This window comes from Ascaphus truei, chromosome 12 (assembly GCF_040206685.1).
Source record: "Ascaphus truei isolate aAscTru1 chromosome 12, aAscTru1.hap1, whole genome shotgun sequence".
Lineage (NCBI taxonomy): Eukaryota > Metazoa > Chordata > Amphibia > Anura > Ascaphidae > Ascaphus > Ascaphus truei.
In genome coordinates this window covers 51,901,876-51,929,256 of record NC_134494.1, presented here as the reverse complement: position 1 = coordinate 51,929,256, position 27,381 = coordinate 51,901,876, and the positions used below count along the sequence as shown (strand labels likewise).

Below are 27,381 nucleotides of genomic sequence, written 5' to 3'. Positions count from 1 at the left end.
CATTGCTAACATGCCAAGCGGCACAGTGGCAGTATCCCATCATATGTGTAGCATGTAGCCAGTGCACCCTGAGGCACATTGCTAACATGCCAAGCGGCACAGTGGCAGTATCCCATCATATGTGTAGCATGTAGCCAGTGCACCCTGAGGCACATTGCTAACATGCCAAGCGGCACAGTGGCAGTATCCCATCATATGTGTAGCATGTAGCCAGTGCACCCTGAGGCACATTGCTAACATGCCAAGCGGCACAGTGGCAGTATCCCATCATGATATACTGTGATCTCTAAGCAACCCGGGCAGGAGAGGAGATACAGAAGTAGTAAACATTATTGCCTCCCGTTAAGGCACACACACAATAACTTGTGCTACACAATAACTTGTTAAATAACACATGTGTTATCTCCATAACCATTGTCTCCAATAGCACCACTGTCAGGTAACGTGCCGGCGTTAACGGTGCAATAACGTCTGCTACATCTGTTTCTGTTCTGTTTATTAGTGATCTATTTCTGCTGTTACCCGTTATCTCACTAACTGTCCCATCTGTTCTCTGAGAAATTCATGATCTGACCCATGAACTCTTCCACCTTCAATGAAAGGCTAATACCAGGCTAATACATTTCTGTCTTCTTCTGGAACCAATACCCGGATATACTGCACACAGGGTCACTATGTTAATGGGGTCTGAAAGCTGTAATACCGTTTATTCCACAGCCAGAACACACGTGTGAAATAAGATTTCCTCATTGTAAGTGTTTTTCCTCTCGAGCAGAAAATAGGAAACCGCTCAAAAAGCAATTTAACCGAGGTGGAGTATCCGCTGCATGTGAAAAAAGAAATAAAAACAGATTAAAGATGTGCGCGTCTGGTGAATTACTGTGGGTTACAGGTACGCCCTACAGCAAAGCCACCCCCTGCCCTACAATCCTAACAATCTCTGCTACTGCCTATTAATGGAGGAGGAGGAGGAGACAAGTCAAATTGCAATGATATTGTGTTTAACATTTTGTGGATATATAGATTTTAACACATTTTTTAACTTTCTGTTCTTTTGGGACGCTGCAGCTTTTAGTTTTTTTGTATTCCCAGATAGAGGAAGAGGTGAGAAAGAGGGAAAGGAGCAGGAGACAAAATGCCTCTTTTTAAAAATATATATTTACTTATATAAATAGTTTTTCTGTGTAATTCGTTTTTTTTCGCCCTCATATTAGGAACATTTTCTTTCTTCATATGAATATATATACAGTTGTGTGAAAAAGAAAGTACACCCTCTTTGAATTCTATGGTTTTACATATCAGGACATAATAGCAATCATCTGTTCCTTAGCAGGTCTTAAAATTAGGTAAATACAACCTCAGATGAATAACAACACATGACATATTACACTGTGTCATGAATTAACAAAAATGAAGCCAAAATGGAGAAGCTATGTGTGAAAAACTAAGTACACCCTTAATGCTTCCATAGGAATTAAGATGCTAAGTAGCAGACAGGTGATGCTAATCAAATGCCCCTGATTAATTGATCATCAGCAAGTGTGACCACCTCTATAAAAGCTGAAGTTTTAGCAGTTTTCTGGTCTGGAGCATTCAGGTGTGTGTTAACACAATGCCAAGGAGGAAATACATCAGCAATGATCTTAGAGAAGCAATTGTTGCTGCCCATCAATCTGGGAAGGGTTAAAAGGCCATTTCCAAACAATTTAAAGTCCATCATTCTACAGTGAGAAAGATTATTCAAAAGTGGAAAACACTCAAGACAGTTGCCAATCTTCCCAGGAGTGGACGTCCCAGCAAATTCACCCCAAGGTCAGACCGTGCAATGCACAGAGTATTTGCAAAAAAACCAAGAGTTACATCTCAGACTCTACAGGCCTCAGTTAGCATGTTAAATGTTAAAGTTCATGACAGTACAATTAGAAAAAGACTGAGAAGTATGGTTTGTTTGGAAGGGTTGCCAGGAGAAAGCCTCTTCTCTCTAAAAAGAACATGGCAGCACGGCTTAGGTTTGCAAAGTTGCATCTGAACAAACCACAAGACTTCTGGAGCAATGTCAGACAAGACCAAAGTGGAGATGTTTGGCCATAATACACAGCACCACATTTGGCGAAAACCAAACACAGCATATCAGTACAAACACCTCATACCAACTGTCGAGCACGGTGCTGGAGGGGTGATGCTTTGGGCTTGTTTTGAAGCCACAGGGCCTGGGAACATTGCAGTTATAAAGTCGACCATCAACTCCTCTGTATACCAAAGTATTCTAGAGCCAAATGTGAGGCCATCTATCCGACAGCTAAAGCTTGGCCAAAATTGGGTCATGCAACAGGACAATGATCCCAAGCACACCAGCAAATCTACAACAGAATGGCTTAAAAAGAAAAGAATCAAGGTGTTGCAATGGCCCAGTCAAAGTCCAGACCTCAACCCGATTGAAAAGCTGTGGCGGGACTGTAACAGGGGAGTTATCCCTGTTCAGGTAATGTGCCTCTAATCCAGCAGTGTGGTGGTTAACTGCTGGTAGTCAATTATCCAACACCACCTACCTGATTAGCTTCTTAGAAAAGCCTGTCTTTTGAGACAGGAAGTGAGATTGTGCCTGAATCCCACACAACTTGTGAGACTGAGCATGGGGACAGTGGTATTGAGCATGCCAGAAGAAACAGCAGAGCTGCTTTCAAGACACAGGGGAAACTTCTAAACCTGATTGCTGACAAACCCTGAGGAAAAGGTAGCAACCAGGAACAGAGAAGATTTTCCCTCCAAACCACAAGGAACAGATAAGACTTTCATTTATAAGACTTTTTATATCTGCTCATTTCATGATATATGTTTGGGGCGGGGAGACATGCTTATCTAAAGGGAGTTGTGGACTGCATAGTATTTCACTAGAAATACTCCCAAGTGAATAGAAGCTTTGTTTACCCCTTGTTTGGATTGTTTCCTGATGTTAAGGAAACCGGCACAATAAAAGCCTTATTTAATTTCACCATAACCAGTCTCCCTTGCATACCTCTGTGAGCGTCCGCCTACAGGGACCTTAAGAGAGCTGTGAATAAACAAATGTCCACACACCTCAATGAACTGAAGCAACGTTGTAAAGAAGAGTGGGCCCAAAATTCCTCCACAATGATGGGGGGGCCGGTAAAGTCATACAGAAAACAATTACTTCAAGTTATTTCTGCTAAAGGGGGTTCTACAAGCTATTGAATCATAAGGTATACTTAGTTTTTCACACATAGCTTCTCCATTTTCTCTCTCTCCTCTCTCCTCTCTCCTCTCTCTCTCCTCCATGATGTGGAATACATGTATAGAGAGACGCCACATCTAGTGTGGCTAATCTATACGTGTCCACCCATTTAATATCCGGCAGTACTTGTATGAATGAATTTCCTTTTGGTATACTTTTTCATTCATTTATGTATGTCATATCTAATTTTTACCACTTTATACCACTATATATATATATATATAGCAAATGGAAATATAATGCATCTTAACCCAGGCTGTGCTCAAAGCTGTGACCATGCAGCAAGCTTAAGCCTTTAGGGAACCATGTTGAATGGTTTTGAAGCAAAAGGTGGCACTGCGTGCTCATTTGCATGTAATTTCCCAGAATCCCTTGCTGCAGTGGAAGCGCTGTATGCTGGGTGATAATGGTGAAAGGCGGGGTTGCAGACCTGTCTAAGACATGCAAATGAGCACACAATAATATTTCCATATGCTTTACTGTGGAGGGTTTTTGTCACTTTTTTTACCCACCATAACTTAACTAAGCATACATACACACATACACACATACACACATACACACATACACACATACACACATACACACATACACACATACACACATACACACATACACACATACACACATACACACATACACACATACACACATACACATACACACATACACACATAATAATTTGTTACATTGAGATCTGTTTTTCCTGCTCCTTTTACAATTTACAATCGGTTAATCATTGCCTTTTTCTGCAAAGAGAAAATAAAGTACATCTGAAAGTACGTTAAGTACAGTTTATGGGTTGAATAAAACAAGCATCTTCCTTAATCTGCGGTTTAGAGTAAGTACATTTATAACCTCAGGTTTCTGTTCCTCATTAGACTGCACATAACCACTGTAGCCTGCCTGTGATTCCTCTTATCGTCCCTTTTGATTGCCTCCCGTTAAATCATTTAATCCAATCATGGGAGAAGAATTCACCTGTTACACACAACCAAGGGAGCACTCATGTATGAACCTCACTGCTCCTCTGGTCATCAAACAATTGTTCTGCGAGTAAACCCTTTGGCAGCGCCGGGGTACTAGGCACCGAGGCGAACCTTCAGCCTTGCGCCCCACACCACCCCAAACTAACTTTGTATGAATAAAAATCGTGCATTTATAATTACAGATTTATTTGACATTAAACAGGAGAATATGATACTGATAGCACATTCTCATTGACCGGGGTCAGGTGAGGTGGGTGGGGGGGGGGGCCCTGGGACAGTAGTCTCAGCTGCCCCCCCACCGCCCCCCCTGTCGGCGGCCCTGCTGCTACATGAAATCCCAATGTTTTTTGCTGCCCCAAAAATGTTGCCGCTGTAAGCGACCGCCTAGTTTGCTTAGTGGTTAAACCGGCCCTGCCATAGGGTCTACTACAAAATGCATTGCTGGCCCCTCTAACAGCAAGGGGTTAATAAATAAATGAACATGTCAGGCTAATCCCAGCAACCCACATTGGAATTCTTTCCTATTTGAGTTTTCAATGAAAAGAACAGAACAGTGGCAATGTAAAACAAATATATATATATATTCCCCGCGCTTCTCTGTGTAAGGAGCATGCAGCTGGTGAGAAGATTGGCCATACATATGTGGAAAACAGAAAGTGAATCCCTGCGCCTCTCCCATTGGGATAGCAATAAATGGGGAAATAAATCAATATACACAGTGAAACCTACGTCTGGAAGACAAAGGAGACTTTTGTTATCCCAATGGGAGAAGTGCAGGGATTCACTTTCTGTTTCTTTAGAACAGTGGCAATGCCTGGAAGGAAGACAGGTAGCTCTTTTCATATCTTCCGTCATCGTTCTTATTGAGTTTGTTGGTAATGTAGCAAAGACGGTAACCTTGACTTTTTGTATTCTTGATCGATGGCCCAGCTAATCTTCAAACTAGCGCGTGACCTGCACTGAGAGACGTGCTTCTGCGTGTTCACAATGTTTATGCCACGAAGGTTACACGGGCAGTTTTATGTTGCCTGTTTACAATTGGCATTTAGGGGAAAGAGAGAGCTTTGTGCGTAAATTATTGGATGTGTATGAAGCCCTCTGTAGATTCAGAAGTCATTGCATGGCAAGGAGTCTCGGTGTCAGTGATTCTTTGAGGTTAGGCTTCCGCATCATAGAATGCCATGGTCAGCTGAGTCAGCTCAGCTGCCAGTATCACTAAGCCCGGACAGAGAGGGTGGAAATGCTTTCTCACCACGCCCCCATCTGTACAGTATGTCTGTAATCTAGTCTCTCACAGGAGCGGGTCATGTAGCGACATCAGAGAAGATTATGCTGCTGTGAAAATACCTGGTAGAATGACTAGTTCACCTAGCACCCTCTTACCGGGACACTGGATCACTAGATATGAGAAATAATCAATGAATTGCCAAGCCCATGTGTTTGTATTGAGCTCATGTGTGATTAGCTGGGTATCCCTAAAAATTATGGAGGCAAAAGATTACCAGTTGCTGTTGACAGAGAGAAAATAAGTCAACAAGCACTAAAAGGTTTTGCATTTATTTAAAGAAACTTTACAATACGCATGACATGTCTGCCCAGAGGCTCTGTGTGTTGTGCAGCTGCCTTCATTCTACCTCAGATTCCATTGGACATAACACTCGAGTCGCACCGAAGGGTGTCAGACGTTCACTGCCGTTACAGCTGCTCTGTTATTGGTCTTTGGTGAAATATTTCTGTTGCATATTGAAGCCTTTCCATGTCCACACATTACCTGTTCTCACCGCTCTACCTCCGCACACTCCCACTTGCTGCTTCCCCAACTCCCTCACACATTACCTGCTCTCACAGCTCTACCTCCGCACACTCCCACTTACTGCTTCCCCAACTCCCTCACACATTACCTGCTCTCACAGCTCTACCTCCGCTCAATCCCAGTTACTGCTTCCCCAACTCCCTCACACATTACCTGCTCTCACAGCTCTACCTCCTCACACTCCCACTTACTGCTTCCCCAACTCCCTCACACATTACCTGCTCTCACAGCTCTACCTCCGCACACTCCCACTTACTGCTTCCCCAACTCCCTCACACATTACCTGCTCTCACAGCTCTACCTCCGCACACTCCCACTTACTGCTTCCCCAACTCCCTCACACATTACCTGCTCTCACAGCTCTACCTCCGCACACTCCCACTTACTGCTTCCCCAACACCAACTCCCTCACACATTACCTGCTCTCACAGCTCTACCTCCGCACACTCCCACTTACTGCTTCCCCAACTCCCTCACACATTACCTGCTCTCACAGCTCTACCCCCGCACACTCCCACTTACTGCTTCCCCAACTCCCTCACACATTACCTAATCTCACAGCTCTACCTCCGCACACTCCCACTTACTGCTTCACCAACTCCCTCACACATTACCTGATCTCACAGCTCTACCTCCGCACACTCACTTACTGCTTCCCCAACACCAACTCCCTCACACATTACCTGCTCTCACAGCTCTACCTCCGCACACTCCCACTTACTGCTTCCCCAACTCCCTCACACATTACCTGCTCTCACAGCTCTACCTCCGCACACTCCCACTTACTGCTTCCCCAACTCCCTCACACATTACCTGTTCTCACAGCTCTACCTCCGCACACTCCCACTTACTGCTTCCCCAACACCAACTCCCTCACACATTACCTGCTCTCACAGCTCTACCTCCGCACACTCCCACTTACTGCTTCCCCAACTCCCTCACACATTACCTGCTCTCACAGCTCTACCTCCGCACACTCCCACTTACTGCTTCCCCAACACCAACTCCCTCACACATTACCTGCTCTCACAGCTCTACCTCCGCACACTCCCACTTACTGCTTCCCCAACTCCCTCACACATTACCTGCTCTCACAGCTCTACCCCCGCACACTCCCACTTACTGCTTCCCCAACTCCCTCACACATTACCTAATCTCACAGCTCTACCTCCGCACACTCCCACTTACTGCTTCACCAACTCCCTCACACATTACCTGATCTCACAGCTCTACCTCTGCACACTCACTTACTGCTTCCCCAACACCAACTCCCTCACACAATACCTGCTCTCACAGCTCTACCTCCACATAATCCCACGTACTTCTTCCCAAACACCAACTCCCTCACACATTACCTGCTCTCACAGCTCTACCTCCGCACACTCCCACTTACTGCTTCCCCAACTCCCTCACACATTACCTGCTCTCACAGCTCTACCTCCGCACACTCCCACTTACTGCTTCCCCAACACCAACTCCCTCACACATTACCTGCTCTCACGGCTCTACCTCCGCACACTCCCACTTACTTCTTCCACAACTCCCTCACACATTACCTGCTCTCACAGCTTTACCCCCGCACACTCCCACTTACTGCTTCCCCAACTCCCTCACACATTACCTGCTCTCACAGCTCTACCTCCTCACACTCCCACTTACTGCTTCCCCAACTCCCTCACACATTACCTGCTCTCACAGCTCTACCTCCTCACACTCCCACTTACTACTTCCCCAACTCCCTCACACATTACCTGCTCTCACAGCTCTACCTCCGCACACTCCCACTTACTGCTTCCCCAACTCCCTCACACATTACCTGCTCTCACAGCTCTACCTCCGCACACTCCCACTTACTGCTTCCCCAACTCCCTCACACATTACCTGCTCTCACAGCTCTACCTCCGCACACTCCCACTTACTGCTTCCCCAACACCAACTCCCTCACACATTACCTGCTCTCACAGCTCTACCTCCGCACACTCCCACTTACTGCTTCCCCAACTCCCTCACACATTACCTGCTCTCACAGCTCTACCTCCGCACACTCCCACTTACTGCTTCCCCAACACCAACTCCCTCACACATTACCTGCTCTCACAGCTCTACCTCCGCACACTCCCACTTACTGCTTCCCCAACTCCCTCACACATTACCTGCTCTCACAGCTCTACCTCCGCACACTCCCACTTACTGCTTCCCCAACACCAACTCCCTCACACATTACCTGCTCTCACGGCTCTACCTCCGCACACTCCCACTTACTTCTTCCACAACTCCCTCACACATTACCTGCTCTCACAGCTTTACCCCCGCACACTCCCACTTACTGCTTCCCCAACTCCCTCACACATTACCTGCTCTCACAGCTCTACCCCCGCACACTCCCACTTACTGCTTCCCCAACTCCCTCACACATTACCTAATCTCACAGCTCTACCTCCGCACACTCCCACTTACTGCTTCCCCAACTCCCTCACACATTACCTGCTCTCACAGCTCTACCTCCGCACACTCCCACTTACTGCTTCCCCAACTCCCTCACACATTACCTGCTCTCACAGCTCTACCTCCGCACACTTCCACTTACTGCTTCCCCAACACAAACTCCCTCACACATTACCTGCTCTCACAGCTCTACCTCCGCACACTCCCACTTATTGCTTCCCCAACACCAACTCCCTCACACATTACCTGCTCTCACAGCTCTACCTCCGCACACTCCCACTTACTGCTTCCCCAAAGCCCTCACACATTACCTGCTCTCACAGCTCTACCTCCGCACACTCCCACTTACTCCTTCCCCAACACCAACTCCCTCACACATTACCTGCTCTCACAGCTCTACCTCCGCACACTCCCACTTACTGCTTCCCCAACTCCCTCACACATTACCTGCTCTCACAGCTCTCCCTCCACATAATCCCACGTACTCCTTCCCCAACTCCCTCACACATTACCTGCTCTCACAGCTCTCCCTCCACATAATCCCACGTACTCCTTCCCCAATGCCAACTCCTTCAATCACCAAGCAGCTATCCGACACACACCAACCTTCTAATCCACCCGTACCTTACCACTTACCCTTCCTTTTAGATTGGAAGCAGGGCCCATCCTTACATACTGTAACAATGTTTTTTTTTTCCGTCCTCCAATCCTATTGTACTGTGCTTCTGTAATGGGTGCTCACCACAAACAGAACGGGACCGCGAGGCTGAGGTGGGGATGTTTGAATACACCGACCTACAACCGCGAAACCACGTCCGGCGTGCAGAGTGGTAGTCATGTAGCCAGGTCATGATACCCGCTGTGTGTGACGGGAGGGGGCAACCAGGCTATCTAATAAAGGTTAAGACCGCTGGTTACCCCTGAACCAGTGGGGCCCCTGGCACCTCCATAAGCCAGGGACCAGGGATAATACATGCTGGAAAATAAAATGACACTGGTTTTTCCTAGTTCATGTTCCCTTAGCCCTAGAACTGTGACATTTCTTGTGTGTCAGTTTTAGAGGGGATATTCGGGTGGAAATACAATTATTTTGGTTGCAGGAGTTGGGGGGCCAAAGTTGTCGGTAGTCGTTTAATTCTCCACAGCGAGCGGGCATGATTTGCCGGTACGCAGGGTGAATTACACCGGGGCTTCCCTGTGTCCCCCAGACTCCTTGATTTCGAGCCCAAATATCCCCAAGTTATTTCCCTTATAAGTATAAGGTCCCCCAAAGTATATTCTGTAATAAAGTGTACTTTATATCGTGTTTTGCATTTATATAAGGCTCTATACAGACAGCCCAGGCATATGGTTAAGGTAGTAAAAAACAGAGAAAATACTGTGCGCTACTATCTAACCCAGAATTTAGAATAAAAATATAGTGCAGTGACTAAACCACATAAATAAGTGACCAAGAAATAAATCACAATAACCACAGTGAGGGTGTATATAAGAAGAAATTATATCACATAACCGTGTATTTGTAGAGGCGTCTGCTGCTATAAACACAGGGGGTGGCTCAGCACCCCCCACACTCTAGGAAATGGAAACAAAAGAAACAGCGCACAACGCCAAATAGTGAAGCAAGTAATGCTATGTATTAGTAATTACAGGGTAATAAATCTGCGTACATCAAAACAGTGGAATAGGTGCATTTAGTGTGTTTCACACAAGTTACCACTCAGCAACTGTTGTCAGAAGAGTCTGCAGCTTGCTTCTCTCAGCGGGGGCGCTACATTGGTTCAGGAGCAGGATTAATGTCCAAAACCCCTCATCCAGCAGTACATCGCTCCCAAGGGGATTTCCCTTTAAGGCAACCACGCTCCGTTGCAGGTATTGGTGCTTGGTGGGACCTCTAGCGCTTCCAAGCCATCTGGTGCAGCTCGTGTAGCTCAGCGAGCAGATCCACTGTACGGGGGTGAGACCTCAGCTCTGCAAGGGTACACTCGGCGTGCCACGTTGTCGCTCCGTCGCGGGATACTGCGTGATGACGTCACAGTCTCCGCAGCAGCGAGGGAACCGGCAGGGAGGCAGTCAAAGTCTCTCAAAGTCTCTCAATGGTAATTGTGGGCATATGAGAGACTATGAGAGACTTTGACTGCCTCCCTGCTTGTTCCCTCGCTGCTGCGGAGACTGTGACGTCATCACGCAGTATCCCGTGACGGAGCGACAACATGGCACGCCGAGTGTACCCTTGCAGAGCTGAGGTCTCACCCCCGTACAGTGGATCTGCTCGCTGAGCTACACGAGCTGCACCAGACGGCTTGGAAGCGCGAGCGGTCCCACCAAGCACCAATACCTGCAACGGAGCGTGGTTGCCTTAAAGGGAAATCCCCTTGGGAGCGATGTACTGCTGGATGAGGGGTTTTGGACATTAATCCTGCTCCTGAACTAACGTAGCGCCCCCGCTGAGAGAAGCAAGCTGCAGACTCTTCTGACAACAGTTGCTGAGTGGTAACTTGTGTGAAACACACTAAATGCACCTATTCCACTGTTTTGATGTATGCAGATTTATTACCCTGTAATTACTAATATATAGCATTACTTGCTTCACTATTTGGCGTTGTGCGCTGTTTCTTTTGTTTCCATATGGTTAAGGTGCCAGCTAGTTTGCATAGAGTCCCTAGATAAAGGAGGAGACAGGATGTTGAGAGGTGTCGGGGTGCTAAGTGGACGGGGTAGGGCGGAGTACTGGGTCTGGAGAACAGAGACCCCCTACGGGGAAACCTTCTGGTCTGCTGGACACATTGCCTCCTGCCCAGTGGGAGGCAATGGGCTGGCTAAGGAAAAGATGGCGATCGTAGGTGCTTTTCCTATTGGCCAGAACATATGTCCCGTCCCCGAGATGAGCCCTGCTCTGAGTGGCTGCTGAGAATAATCCCACACTTTGAGTGGCTGAAAGGCTATTTCCATGTTAAAACATAGGGCATAGTAGTCTCTAAAAGGGGCTGCTACAGATCAGGGTGTGTGTCTCTCAGTCTTTTGAGACTTGTAGATAGTCTGGGACTGGCCCAGTGAAGCGCCGGTAAGGTTTCCCAGGGGCATTGCGATGCCAGGGAATTCCTAGCCAAGCTGAGGACTGGTTCTGAGGAGTGAAGTTACCTGTTCCAGGCTTATTCCAGCTCCGTGGAGTGGACAAGGTCAGCCTTTGCTGAAGCAGGCGTCTTGCACCTAGGAAAGCATAGTTTTTACCCCTCAGACCCAAAGTAAGGCCTCGGACACGCTTACCGCTGGCGTGCTGAGGTGCGCTGAGGCTCAGGGAAAGCGGGTGCTTTCCCTGGCCTTGCGGTTGCTTACCGCAAGCGCTCTCAGCAGGACGTCAAGGGGCGGTCCGGGGGCGGGCGCGTCACTGGCCGGGGGCGGGCCAGTGACGTCACGGAGCTGGTTCGCCCTCATTGGGCGAACCGCTCACGTGACCGGCCTGTCTCGCCGGCAAGCGGGGGAATTTTAAATTCCCCTAAGACCTGCGCTTCCGCAAGCGCGCGGAAGCGCAGGTGAGCCCCTACTAAAGCCGCTCTAATTGCGGCTGTAGGGGCTCAGTGCTGAGCGGGAGCGCGCGTCAGCACGCTTCCGCCAGCAAGCGCCAAACATGGCCAAGGCCCAAGTGTGTATATTGTCTGTATTTTGTATTTCTGTGTTTTTCCGAGGTCTTATCCAAATAAACATCATTTTATTTCATTATTATGTTTTGCCTATTTATCGATCCCTTAAATATATATGGTGTTAAAAGTCCTGGGCTACCGTGACACCGTGGTCTGGGATTGGAGAAGATGGATGGTCATTATTGCGTAGCCGGGGTCCAGGAGAATAGAAGGTGGGAGTCCGAAAGCAAGCCGAGGTCAAGGATCAGAGAAAGCAGAGGACCAGGTACAATCAGATGTAAGGTTCAACGAGAAGGTAACAGGCACAATGCGCAAGGCAAGGAAAGCAGCAGGATGCGTGAGGCAAGGAAAGCAGCAGGATGCGCGAGGCAAGGAAAGCAGCAGGATGCGCGAGGCAAGGAAAGCAGCAGGATGCGCGAGGCAAGGAAAGCAGCAGGATGCTTGAGGCAAGGAAAGCAGCAGGATGCTTGAGGCAAGGAAAGCAGCAGGACGCTTGAGGCAAGGAAAGCAGCAGGACGCTTGAGGCAAGGAAAGCAGCAGGACGCTTGAGGCAAGGAAAGCAGCAGGACGCTTGAGGCAAGGAAAGCAGCAGGATGCGCGAGGCAAGGAAAGCAGCAGGACGCTTGAGGCAAGGAAAGCAGCAGGATGCGCGAGGCAAGGAAAGCAGCAGGATGCGCGAGGCAAGGAAAGCAGCAGGATGCTTGAGGCAAGCACTTTGTCACAAATAGCAATGGTTATGCTCATGGGAGAGGAATGGCTGAGCATATAAAAGAGTGACAGCCAATGGCAGGGCTGCACCAGGCTGGAAGCAATGAGTAATCAAACCCATTCAGTGCATTGGAAAGCAGGGGTGGAGAGTACCGCAGGTGTGGGGTAATAGGTAATGGTATTAACCCTATGTGTGTCCCTGGTAACGCTGCGCCGGCGCGTGGGTGCTTGAGCGCGAGGGAGGTTCTCTGTGGCGTCATGGGATGCGTCGCAGGGAAGGAGCCTAAGCCCGATGCTGGTAGGGGTAGCGTGGCGCTTGCGCGTAGCTTCTGTGGGAGGCGTGTCACCCGAGACGTGTCATGAGGGCGGAGCCTAAGCCCAATCCGTGCGGTGTCCTCCCACCTGGCCGCACGGCGCCTATGCGCAACCTCCGTGTGAGGCGCGTCACCTGTCTCGTCATAGGACGCATGACGGGGGCGGGACCGAAGCCCAAATCTTACAGCTACAGAATATGTTGGCGCGTTATAAATAAATAATAATAATCATCTTTATCGGCGTACATTTCAAATCTTAAAACTTTGAGGGCCTGCGATTAAGTTCTCTGTGTTATCAAAATCTTTGAAAAATAATCTCTTTTCATTAATGATTTACAAACCTCACCAATAGCAGGTTATTATTATTCCCCTCCAAAAATTGCAATTTAAAAATTCATAAAGCCTTATATTTTTATGCTGAAATATTTATTATATTTATTATGTTCCCCATCATGTGCTTCTTCTACTTCCATGAACAAGACAGAGTAATGTCAAAAAACAATAATAATCACAAATAATCAAAAATAAATAGATGATACCGTTCTGTGGCTAACGAAATGCTTTTATTTGTGTGAGCTTTCGAGATACACTGATCTCTTCTTCCGGCGATGTTACAATGAATGAAGCATGAAAGGGTATTACTTTAAAACAGTGCATCCTGGAATGTGATCTGTGATTGCAGCTTTTCCCTCCCCCCTGTGTAGTATGCGTTTTATGTCTTGAGGTGTTAAATGGTCCCTGAATGTAAGTGATGTAAGAAAGAGAGTGTGTGTGTGTATGTAAATATACAATTGTAAAGCGCCCACAGAGTATACAGCGCTTTACAAAAGGTGTGTGTGGAGTGGATGTGTATATAATGGTGTGATCCCACACCACTATATACACGTCCACTCCACACACCTTTTATAAAGCGCTGTATACTCTGTGGGCGCTTTACAATTGTATACACACACACACACACACACACACACACACACACACACACACACACACACCATCTTCTACAGATGTGATTTGGAAGTGAAAATACAGATTCAGTGAACATTTCAAACACAGCAGTATACATTAATCCAAGAAACAATATTCATATTGACAACTTCAGAGGTGGCAGTTAGATAGGCTGCAATGATCAAACAGTTAATTATGAAAGGGGATTTGAGCGACTCCATGCAAAATGTTTTATTTTAGTTACATATATGTCATAAACAAACCAAACCCATATCCATGCCTGACAAATATCCATCAGGTGTGACTACAGTCTATAACAGTGTTTCCCAACTCCAGTCCTCGGGGAACCCCAACAGGTCAGCTCTTAAGGATACCCCTGCTCCAGCACAGGTTTGTCAATCAGCGGCTCAGTCATTTTGATTGACCCACCTGTGCTGGAGCAGGGGCATCCTTAAGACCTGACCTGTTGGGGTTCCCTGAGGACTAGGGTTGGGAGACACTGCTCTACTGTACATAATATTAAAAGTGAATTGCACTGGTGGTGGTGCTGTACCACTGCGGTCATTGGAGGGCAGGGACTATTTTTTGGGGGTCCTGCACATACACAATCAGTAACATACATACATTATTGTCAATGTTCCAAATTGACAAACGGGGTTCAGTTGATAATAAGTAGTTTATTTCAATACATAGTATGATCATACTCATTCAAAAGTCTACAAGACTCTCTCTGCCAGGCAGTGTCCAGGCAGCAACCTTTATACATATTTGGTTCCTTTGTCTAAAACGGTTACTAGGCAGATTATACTAACCACTCCTTAATTCTTAAACCAATCATTTTACAGCTCATTAAACCTGGTTAAATCTGGCCTCAAACAGCTTTGAATAGGTTCCAGGTACCAACTCTCACTAGGAATGTGGGCATTACTTTAGACACAGTCGTAAATCAACTTAGAAGCGAAATCTCTCTCATTCACACCAGACACATTCTTACTCACAAAATGGATACTAGGCATAACTGACTTTACAAAATGGAAACTGAACATCACTTTCAATCCTTCTCCAGAGACCCCCCCCCAGTCCATTTCAGAAATATATCAACAGTATCTTCATTTCAGCAATATTATATCGTCATTACCATAAAGTAAAAATGAATAAACCCAGGGGCGCTGTAGCACCCTGGCACCCCTAGTTCCAGCCCCTATGTTTGGTATGCATCACACCTGTAATAGTATGTAAAATACAGAATTATAGAACATGTGGGGACTATGCCAACCTATTTCTCAACCCTTCAATGCATATCATTACCAAAAGCATCCAAGGTGGTAGTTAGGCCTAACATTATAACAAAACATGGTTATATTTGTAAGTAATAAAATAAATAATCTATGTATATGGTCAATGTACATTTTTGGATTAGAGCAGGGGTTCTCAACTCCAGTCCTCAAGAACCCCCCCCCCCCCCCAACAGGTCAGGTTTTCGGGATATCCCTACTTAAGCCCAGGTGGCTCAATCAGTTGAAGACTGAGTCACTGATTGAGCCACCTGTCCATAAACCTGACCTGCTAGGGGTGTCCTGAGGACTGGAGATGAGAACCCCTGGATAAAAGAAATGGGCTGAATTAGCATATATTGATTTTATTCCATCACTTAAATGAACTAGACAGTAAGATCGATACAAGTACTTGATGTTTAGTGGATCTTATTATTGGCCTAACATAAGACGACAGTATTTCTGTATTCATCAAAGTAAGTTTGCCTTCCCATTCTAATATGCTGCTGGCTTCGGCCCAAAATACCTGTGTTGAGAAAGCGTATACAGCTGTAAGGCACCCCGTCAGTCACGTCAAAAGTCCCAGCCAATAATTAAATAGAAAACACAGAGAATACAAAGTAAATTGGACATATTTTAAGTCCCCATTGTTAACAGCCTTTGCAAATCAAACTATGATTTTGTTACATTTTATAAAGTCTGGCATCCCAGTAAAGATATGTTCTGTGTTGTAAAGATTCTCCGTGCAGTAGACGGGTCTCATGCTTGGATGAAAGTGGCTTTTCCACCAATGTTTATGACAAACATGACATTTAATGTGAGTTATGGGAGGTGTGTTCAGCAGTTAACATTATGCTGCAATGTGGTGGCAGAGGAATTACCAACAATCCTCGCTGATATGTATGACATCTGTTCAATAGAGAGGGAAGAAACATGATCAATTCAGTTCTTGGTTTTGAAATGTTCAGCCACTTAAACCACAAGATACTGCACCTGATCTTTATATACCCAGCTAATGAGGATATTGTTTTACAGTTACCATCCATCTAAACTGTGTGATACACGCAATGGCCACGTCTCTTAGGAGGTCAAGACTGCAAGCTCAGTAATGAAAAAAAAGGACATTTAAATTATTTACAGATGGCACATTAACAGTTGTATACATCTGTGGTGTAAACCAGCTACCACAATCTATACATTAGGCTAAAACACACACTGTAGTTAAAGGAGACAATATAGACTCTTCTCTCTTCTCAGCCAATAAATACTTACCTTCCCAACCTTGCACTCTTGGAGTTACAGTACCTTCCACTTCTTCACTGGCAATTTCCCATGAGTAGCCCATCACTATTTAGTTCCTTGCCAGTGTCTGACCGATAACACTATAAACACACACATAGAGATATGCAATATATTATTTAGACAAGGGGCTCTAAAACAGCTCTATTATATTGAAATAAGGTTCTTGTCTTCTCTACGGCTCAGGGAAGAATCACTTTTTAGCTGTCTATTTTGTATACTGTATACACAACTTAATGAATGATCAGTGACTGATTCACTGAGATTCAAGCCTTTGTCAGCTACATTTACGATGTTAACATGCCTTTTCATAGGGGTACGGTTAACAGGTGCTCACAAGCAAGGCCACATCTGATGGATAATAATTGCAATAGATAATGAAGCTGTAGATGAGGAAAAGAGGGTGCATTCGTGAAATTAGTTATTCTACTTCCTTTATTATTTTATAGTTCAATATTTCTAATATCTGCTACTGATTCCCCACTAGAAGATGAGTTGTAGCTAAATCAATTAATACACAAATTAGCTGTATATCTTACTGTTATGTTTCCTATTCAGAGTACTCTGTGTTGCTACAAAGTTCCAACAGTTTTCTTTGCTATTTCATACATTCATCTGCACCGTTTCCCTAGAAAACACACCAATATACAGTATATACAGAAGCAGAAAAGTCCCAATCGCGCAGATTCTCCTTCCGAAATCAAGTGGGGATATCTATATAGAAGCAGCCCTCCTTGCAGCAGATGTCTGGGTGGGCGCTCTGTTCACCCACGGGGGGATCCTCTCAGATCTCAAACAGAAGCAACAAGGAAGACACCGCGCACTGAAGGTGAGTGGTAGATAAATGTGTTAAAAACAAACAACAAGCATAAGTAACTTACATTTGAGTTAATAGCGTTGCGTTCCGTGTAGTAGGGGATATATATATATTGTGGCAGGATGGCCGTGGTAAGTGAGGAGACAACACGACTTTTCTGGTGAAATAGTGCTGGTGGATTTATTTGCCCAAAAGTGTAACCGAAACAACGGGTACTCTGTCCCTTTAAGTGCAATAAACGTAAACAGAAACCTAACCCCGGTCGGGGCACTGACTAAACAAAAGTGCAGGCTATCTACCTGACTGGCTAGCTAACCTAGTCCAGCCCAACAATGTTCAACAATACCAGTTGGCTCCTTACCTGGGAGCTTTATTCCCCCCTTGGGACAGGATCAATCTGAGCAGCCTGTGTCTGTCTGTCAACACCTCTGCCTTCTCTCTGTGCCTGAGAGAGACTGCCGCCCCAGAGGCATTTCCTCTTCCTGTTTTAAAGCAGGTGAGCTAGCTTAATTTGAATCACCTGTGGACTGCTTAATAAGCTGGGTTAACCCCTCGTCTACTGGAAAGCATGCATACTGCCATCTCCTACTAACATATACAGAGTCAATGACCCGGTCACATTATTTATATACAGTATATATAGTATTATCTTTTCCTGATGTAGCTAGGTCTCCCTCTTACCTTCAGGCTGCAGACCACATGTTGCCAGGCAACCAATAGGGCTGCTAGAATCTCCTGAGGGGAGATTGGAATTTTAGTTGAGCTGACAGTTAGGACAGTTAGGACAGTGAGGGCAGTTAGGAGTTGGAAGCTGGACACCGAAGGGGTAGGGTGTGTGTGCAGGTGCCTGTGGCATCTGCATTAGGCCAGAGACCCCTGATAGGCACCAGCTAGGCCCAACTCCCCTCAGTTCGTGGCTGCTACAGGGACAGGCCCATAGATAGGGATACTGCCCCTGTAGCTTGTAGTAACAGACTCAGCCAGGACACAGCGGCATCCCGGCCCTTGGTGGTCTGGGACCAGACCACCCCACGTAAGAGACTATCCTTGTGGTGGACACCCCATGCGGGGACCACCCTAGGCGGAGGTGGAAGCACCAGAGTCGCGGATCATCGTTGGGTCCGTGTACCCCACCGCAGGACGCAGCGCGCCCGGGTGTGTACGCACCCAGCAGGTACCCCATGCACAAGTGCACCAGCACACACTATAGTGGCAGCGCTGACCACATATAAGGGTGAGGGGTTATCTCCTTGTAGACACCAGGGTGGTTGGGTGCCTTAGGGCACTGTCAGGTACTGTGGGGACTGTGGACAGGAGTGTAGGACACTTGGCGGGTGGTTGCGGCCGTACGATGCCTGGCGGGTAGGCTGTAACCAGTAGCCATACTCTCGTTCTGTAGTAAAGCTGTTATTTTATGTTTTACCCAGTGTGTGTGTTTATTTTATAAGTATATATATATATATACATATAATTCCTGTAACGGGTAACTCCACACAGTAGAATCCGTTACAGGTGGAGGCGCTGAAGAACACCGTACCAGTTACACCCCAGGCTCCCTTCAGTGGAGGCTCTGACCTCCTGTGAGCCACAGGTATTGCACCACACACACCGAAACCACACATCCTCCAAGGGGATAGGGGAAAATGTGTTACACGAGTCATGCAAGAGGCATGTTATATTGTTCCTTCTTGTCCTCCATCTACATTATGTGTCGTAACAGCTTTGGTATTGAATGTTAATTCAGATCTGTAGCTACACAAGGCAACCTATAAATATTCCTTTACCTGCCTCCAGGATACTCTGCCACAGGATTGATGATTTAAAGCCCCAAATGAATGGATAATTTCCCCCCCACCCTTTCTGAAAGTTTAGGCACTAACTGCATGGCAATATCGTTGTTATTTTAGCTGGTATCCAAGTTGTCACCTGTGTCCCTGATATTTAAATGAAAGATATTCATCTTGTGTTTATACCAACAGATTAGGAAACATTGCATTTCCCTCTGTCAAGGGGAGTCTTTTATAGCAAACATACTGGGTCGCACATGGCCATCGTCTGCTGTTTATATAAAATAGTAAGCATGATTTACTCAATGGGCAAATAAATCCCTATCCTTATATAGAGTTATTGGAGTAATCAACACACAAACACCGCTAAGCATGTCATACTCTGCTACATGATTTTATTTACAAAAATAACAATGAGATTGCACATTTTTAGCAAAACAACTATATGGCAATGTGTAACTTTGAGATACTATATAGGCTCTTGCAATATGGCTATGCACAAAGCAATTTTATTCATTGTACATAAAATATGTAAAGCGGATATCTTTCCTATAATTACAATGATCCAACAGCAGTAACATGTTTAAATGGTTAAATGTGTCTATTTTTCAATCTGACACAGTATTCATTATTTCAAAACCATTTTTTGAAAGCTACTTTGTAAGCCAGGGGAATAGTAATCTGGGGTTTCCTCATCACAGGTAGGCTGGTACACGTAGGTGCCTGTGAATGAGGCAAACACATATCATAACTTTTCATATAAAAGCCTGCACACTCACAGTATTTCCTTTATATTGCCAAAGGCATTTTATTTCTGGGTTCTGCCAGTTTTAATTACGCTATGAACTACAGAGAGCATAAGTGCTTAATTCATTTAAAGTCTATAATAGAAAATAGAAGCACGATGAACATAAGGACCTGACAGTGTAGTGGTGCTGGATATAAAAACCATAAAAACCTCTATCATGACACTCACAAATACAGAGTGAAATCAGGCGTATAGAGTACGTTCGGAGTTCATCTTTCCATGTAGCAGTGCAGATTAATAATAATAATAATAATAATAATAATAATAATAGCATGTTCTTGTATAGCGCTGCTAGTTAACAGAGCTTTAGCTTTAGCAAAGAGGGTGTACTTTCTTTTTCACACAACTGTATATCTCCAAGCATACAGCGCTGCCACTGCAGCAAGGGATTCTGGGAAATGACACATACATATACTGTACATACATAAAACAAAGAAAAATGACAGCGCCACACTAAATGGAGATGAAACCATGTACAGGCCGCAATCAAATAAACAGACGGCAAGTGAATGCTCTGGAGCAAAAACTAACCGTCCAATAACTGGACGCCAGAGTGGACAAACAACAAACAACATACAATACAGACAATGGGAGGATGGGGGAATGGGGATGAGAGGAGGGGAACTGGACGGGGAAGGAAGAAGGGGAAAAATAAACAAGGATGAACTGTAAGCTAAGGATAAAAAAGGAAGTGTAAAAAAGTGGTGCTGGTATAAACGCTGGAGACTCAAAGCAGCTCTCCACAGGAACAGCCACCTCCCTCGTGAACCTATAAAACAAGAGAGGAAAGCACGGGCTCCACAGCGTAAATCAATAAAACAAAGGTTTTAATTGGAACAAGGTAAAAATGGCGACTCACAAAGGTTGCTAGAACATGCATGTTTGAAAACTGTGGCAAGGGCCATAGATGAGTAGTTCAGCCAAACTCACGAACCTGGACCTCACGGACAAGTAGATGACGTAGTTCCGCTTCTGGGTGCGCGGCAACTTGAACGTCGCATCAGTAGTCCCCCGGACACACACACACATATATATACATATATATATATATATATATATATATATATATATGTAAGCTTTGGCATTGCATTTGTGTTGCTCACCTTGGAAGGCACAAGAGGATCACATCATATGTAGATAAGAGCAGGAAGGAACTTAAGCAACACAATTGTTCCAACATCCGAACCTTAATGCTATGAAGCCTCCATTTTTAAATTTTACTTTAGATATCGGCTATAAACTATACCTGATAAAAGTAAGATGTGTTGTATATTTTGTGGCATTATTCGGATCCAGGCTTATGGGCATCAGTTTAACAAGCTATGCAGTGATACCGAGCAATCAAGAGCTGCAAGGGAGAAATAGAATGCAGGGGCCAAGTGTACGTAGGACCATAACAGCCCAAAAGGGTAGAATAGGTCTCGCACGCATACATCCTGACATACACAGGCTCCGCCCTGCATTATTTTGAGTACACATACATACACACATACACTCACACCTGCTTCAATCATAGATACATAGACTCATATATGCCTACACTTATACATACACACACACACACACACGTTAACAGGGCCAGCCTTCCCTTTGGCGTGGCCCAAGGCGGCATGTTGGCAGCGGGGCCCCTGCAGTGTCACAGCAGAACGTATCGTTTTCATGGCAACATGTCATGTCACCATGACGCTGCAGAAGGGCGGTCCACATAATGTAAGACCGCACTGCGCACACACACCTCCCCCAGCTAACTCTTCACACACGCACATACCCACACACCCCTCCCCAGTCCCTACCTTCGGGTGAGCAGCGTTGCAGTCCTGCGCCAGTTTGGGGACTGCCCAGCTCCCTCCTCCAGTGCTCCCATCTCCTGTCAGGTGGAATTTGCATGTGGGTGCCGACAGGACAAGGGAGAGGAGGGAGCACGAGGCCCAAGGCAACCACCTTGCTTGTTTTGCCCTAAGGCCGGCCCTCATGCAGAGCAGACTGACTCATACATATCGTACTGGTATGCTGCTAGAAATAGAGCACACAGACTTTCCCTGCAGCTGCATTCACACATAGCCATGGGATATCCGGACCATCTCCCAAGTCTAGCCAAGATTTCAAGAATCTCCTGGTCATTTAAAGAGATGTAGTGACTCTTAACATTGAAGGCCCACGTGGGATTTCCCTGGGTATCCATTAGGTCTGTTTCAACCTGAAGTCATGAAGCTTACCAAGAATTAACAATTAGTTCCTCACCGTTGGTTGTTTTTACTTACTTCCTGCCTTGAGACATCCCCATTATGAAGTACCTCTTTGCTTTCACACAAATTCCAGGAGTACTTGTACTCCTTATTTTAATATCCCACATATACAGGTACATTTGTCATAATCTTGTCCTACATCTAACTTAATAGTTTAACACATCCTCACAATCTATTGTGATGATTCCGCATGAAACACACCTGGTTTTGTGCTCCGGTTCTGAATTCTTCTAAAAGTTGCCCTCACTTGGCTGTTGCGGCCATCTTGATTCCTGGCAGCTTCCTATTTAAGGCTGCACTTCCTACAGGAAGTTGCTGAACATGGATCTTATTGCAGTCTGAGCTTTGTTGCTCCGTATTCCCTATCCTTTTGCCCTGTTGCTGACCCCAGCCTGTGACCCCGATTCTGCACATTTGCTACCTGCCTTGACCTCGGGCTACGACCCTGACTCCACCTCTGCCTGCAACCCAACTACATTAACTCTAACAGGACTCTGTCCCCTGGCTCTGGTCAGTGAATATATATATATATATATATCCCTACCTTAACCCTGCTGGTCTGCTTACGGAGATGAGCACCGTTATATATTTACACAGTTTAGGTAGCATCGCGGATACATCTTATAAATAAAACGCTAATATCAGGAAAAGATCTTTATTATGAAACAATCAAGATTCTTTTTTTTTTATTTACAGATTATTTACACTAATAAAAAAAACTAGTAGATTGCCAAATTGCACTTTGAAGGGTTTTATATGTCTCATTATTTATCTGCTTGCACATATGAGGCAAACATGCTGTCTTCTTGCTCCAGCAAAACCTCTGGCTTGTCATATTCCATGATCGCTCCTCTCTTCATTACAATAACCAGATCTGCATTCAGAATGGTATGAACACGGTGCTGCAAATTAAAGCAGAGAGAGCAGAACTTTAAATAAAAGCAGCTTGAATGTAGCACCTCGTACACCATCTGGTGATAATCGGCCAATTAATCAGTCTTCATTAGAGCAGGTCAGTGTGCCCTGTTACTTTGCTGCAATGGTATTTTGCACTAAGGATGTAACATGTTATCCCCATTCACTGTCAAAGGGGTCTTTCAACATAATGTAAGCCCCTCTAGAAGTGAAAGAGGATAAATGCGCACTGACCAATTTATATTAGTTACAAACAACATGTCATAAACTCAAGACTCTGAGTCTACACTCAGGCACCAGAACAGCGTTTTCACATTCACAAAAGCATCACTCTAATCCACAAGTGGCCACCAACAGGTCAGGTTTTCAGGATATCCCTGCTTCAGCACAGTGGCTCAGTCATAATGACAGCCACCTGGGCTGAAGCAGGGATATCCTGAATATTGGTGACCCTTGAGGATCGGAGTTGGACACCCCAGCTCTAATCTAATGATAAGTAACAATCACATGACATATCAAAATAAAATCCTGTAGTCGAACTGTCACATTGATGACATTTATAGGCAAAGGCATTTTTAGTATTCTTCCTAAACTTCTGTGACTGACCCTTTTGTAGTTCGAGCCACCCCAGAGCATTTGAAACGATACATTACATGCTTGTTATGGGCGAAGGTGTAGAGTATTAAAAGCACTATGGGACAGAGGAAGTAATTTCTCATGGGCATCTGAATAAAGCCGGAAGGAAAGTAACACCACGTGCGTAATTCTAATAGTGTTTCTACAATTATTTGTTGCAATGGTTCCTTGAGGTTTTTTTATTGGCTCCTTTTGTTGCATAAAAAAATATTGCAACTTTGGTGCTCAAAAGCCTGAAAATTGTATGTATGGCGAGCATATTTATTAATCATCATAAGAATGATAATTCCTGTGTCAGGAATAGCCCTGACATATTTTCCTAAGTCTCCCTCTCTCCCAGTTCCTTTGTCTGTCCACCGGGTGTGCTGCTGTTTTCTGTCTGCTCTGGTTTTCCTCTGCCTGTCTCCTCTTGGTGCTCCTGTCTTCTGTCTCTGCCTGCCTTATAGTTTCCTGTTTCCTGCACCTCTTTGCCGTTGCTTTGTTTGTGTCCAGACTCCTCCTGCTTCTACGCCTGATCTGTTTCTGTTTTGTTCCTGTTGAGTTCTGGTAACATTATTAAAGTCCCTTGCTATTGAACTAGCTTGAACCCATCTGTTTCCTGCTTCCTGGTCCCAGTTCCTGCTCCCCTACCCTGTTCCTGCCTTCCGGCTGCTAACCCCTGCCTGGACCCCGACAATCTTGCTTGCCGCCTGCCACCGAACCCTGCCTGTGACCTCAATGATCCTGACCTGCCACCAACCTCAGCCTGTGACCCTGACGATCCTTTCCTGTGCCTGACCTGGACCTCAGCCTGTGACCCAAACTACGCCTCTCGCTGCCTGCCCCTGCTGTTCCGGCCATCGAGGTCCTCTCTGCTCCTGGAGTCCCATGACATCCTACTTCTGGAGATACTTACCTCCGTATATGATGCCGGTAACTGCTCTGGCTGGGTAGCAGAGTTCACATTATGGCTGCTCTTCAAAGCTCCCACACCCTGCGGGCCAATAGGAAGCCCTGACGTCGGTGTGGCTTCCTATGGGCCCACAGGATGCAGAGCTTTAAAAAGCAGAGCGATACTGGCACCCCTTTCGGAGTTATGAATCTCTGAAAGCAGGGGGTTCACGGAGCTGAAATTAATGAGGTTCAGCACGGAGACCCCGTGTTTCAATCCTGTATTAAAAGCAAATGTAAAAAAAAATAAAAAAACGCTTGGATTTAATGTACTGTAGCTTTGGTCTGTCCCTGGTTTCCTTGCTAGAGAAAGCTGCAGTGTGTTGTACTAGAATATACTTCTTACCCTTCTGAGACCAAAAGATTTTTTTTTAAGTGAAGCGTACAAGAGTGTCACATGGGCAGCTGACCTAATTCTTTCAATACAGCAAAAACTGCCTTTCATCCACAGAATCGCAAAAACCGCTGTGTACTGTATAAGACCTTTGTGTATAAGAGAAAGAGCTAGAAAAAGGCCCAGCCATGTATGAGAAATGGATCGGAGACGGTTACATTATAAAGGCCGGTGAGTAAATCTGCCTGAACATATACATCATATATACAAGGTTATGAGTGATCTGGTCAGCAGGAAAATGAATAATACCAGCAGTTGTTATGTTATTTGTGTGCTTAGTTTTGATTATGTGCTATGCAGTGCCCAATATAATCCATAGTATTAAGCAATAAACAGTATGGATAGCATGGACAGCGTGCCGCGTTACACAGCTTTTCAGCACAGCTGGGGATAAAGAAGTGCAGAGCCAGTAAACCTACTCACAGACAGCAATATAAAGGCAAATGAGTGTTGTGTAAAAAAACGTTCTACCCGCATGGTTACCAAATTAAGAACAAACAAATCCAATAGGCCAATTAAAAGCGTGTTAGTGAGGGGAAATAGTTGTCTTGTGGCCCAACAAGAGTCCTTTGTTATAGAAAGGAGGCACTAGATCATTATAACCGGAAGAGGGCACATGCTATTAAATGTTCACGGATGCTCCTTGTTCCTTTCTGCACCAATGAACCTGCCTCTTCCTTGCTACTTGCAGGAGAGAGATAAAGGAATGATAGAGACTTGCATTTTAAAGAATTTCCATGGTTTACTCATTCTAACGTTCTACACAAATGCATGAAACAAAGCGGAAACAGTGTTTACTTTAAGAACCACCATTCTCCAATGGGCTTCAGCATATGCTCTAGTTAAAAATAATAAAAATACAAAATATACTGTGACAAGCGCTATACCTAAATTAAAACTATGCAGTGCATATGTGAATTAATTAGTGCAGTGCACAACTAAAGCAGCCTGGTAATCTACTGAGTTATACTCTAGTTAAAAAGATGTGCAGTTCCTATTGTTACATTGCCATATTCTTGCTGTTGTAAAAAAAGAAATTAGATTTTCCACAGCCCTGTCTCTTAAATCTCCTCGAATCTCTCCCCATGTACTTTGAATTTAGCTCTGTTTTGCTGCATTTAACAATGTCTCTTTATATAGCTTTCCAGATCATTCATGTAGAATATCACAATATGTTGTGCTATTTACTGTCATTCTCTCCACTATTGTGGATTCTGGGCTCCAGTCCCCTACTGATTTCCAGTAGAAGACGCTTCACTGAACTGTGGGTGGGAGATAAAGGTTAAATGAACACTGTCTAAAGTCATACAGCTCCATAAAAATAAATCCTGATGTCCAAACAAAGTGGCAAAAGGAATCAGAGATCAGACAATCCAAATCGATGGTTAAACAAAGAAACTAGATAATATTGATAAAGTTACCAGCATTGGAGCTATTTATAGATTAAATGATAGTGAACAGAGATTTCTAAACCTGATAGGTTTCTTCTTCAGTACACTTGAGGAAGAAACCTATGAGGTGCCGAAAACTCTATACACTATAATTTAGTCTATGACGCCCTGTCATGTTGGTCCCCGAAGCGTTTCTCCAGGACCAACACGGTTACCAGGACATGTAAAGTGACCAATATGTTGATCCCATAGAAAGAACATTCATTACATAGAAGCAAAAGAATTCTGATTATTTGTCTCTTCTGAAGTATATTAACCCTATAGTACTGGTTTGGGTTTGGGAGAAACAAATCATCTCATACAATTTCACAACGTTAAAGATGTTCTATTTTAGGCTCTGACACGGTGTAAAAATTAACATGTTGTACCATCCAGTGATGTGGATTAAGAATATACACTTAAAACTAAACTGTCTTTCCTCTGCCTTTTGGTGTAGTTGGCGTCTTCTTGTAGCTGGTGTGCACTTAAAAAATGTATATTTCCTGTGAAAAGCAGAATCTCATTCATTCCAGATACATAGACTTATAGAGGCACAGCAGAGAAGTCTAGTGGTAAATTCACAGCCTTTGAAGGGTGTGAGTCAGGTGGAAATTCAAGTGTGACCTTGGGCAAGTCACTTTATCTCTTCCAATACAGTAATTAGATTGAAAGCTCTTTCACCTAAGAAAGTCAATACACACCCCAGTGCTGTATAAAAATATAATTGATATTTT

General features: G+C 45.0%; 1 protein-coding gene and 1 long non-coding RNA gene across 8 annotated transcripts in view; one reads left to right on the top strand and one right to left on the bottom strand.

Annotated features, from left to right (window-relative positions):
- LOC142464268 (uncharacterized) overlaps positions 1-27,381 on the top strand; it is a 43,598-nt gene that overhangs the window by 8,346 nt on the left and 7,871 nt on the right. For 3 of the 5 annotated variants that reach the window (XR_012787631.1, XR_012787630.1, XR_012787628.1), the window contains exons 2-4: positions 17,317-17,513; positions 24,509-24,805; positions 25,275-25,388. This is a non-coding gene — a long non-coding RNA (uncharacterized LOC142464268). Of the gene's footprint in view, positions 1-17,316; positions 17,514-18,309; positions 18,676-24,508; positions 24,806-25,274; positions 25,389-27,381 lie in introns of those variants that run through there. The other 2 variants (XR_012787629.1, XR_012787632.1) reach the window with 2 other exon arrangements.
- ABCC8 (ATP binding cassette subfamily C member 8) overlaps positions 22,984-27,381 on the bottom strand; it is a 158,031-nt gene continuing 153,633 nt past the window's right edge. For all 3 annotated transcript variants that reach the window (XM_075567706.1, XM_075567708.1, XM_075567707.1), the window contains one exon: positions 22,984-23,244. In XM_075567706.1, the coding sequence (XP_075423821.1) occupies positions 23,107-23,244 (138 nt within the window). In that variant the 3' untranslated portion in view covers positions 22,984-23,106. The remainder of the gene's footprint in view (positions 23,245-27,381) is intronic.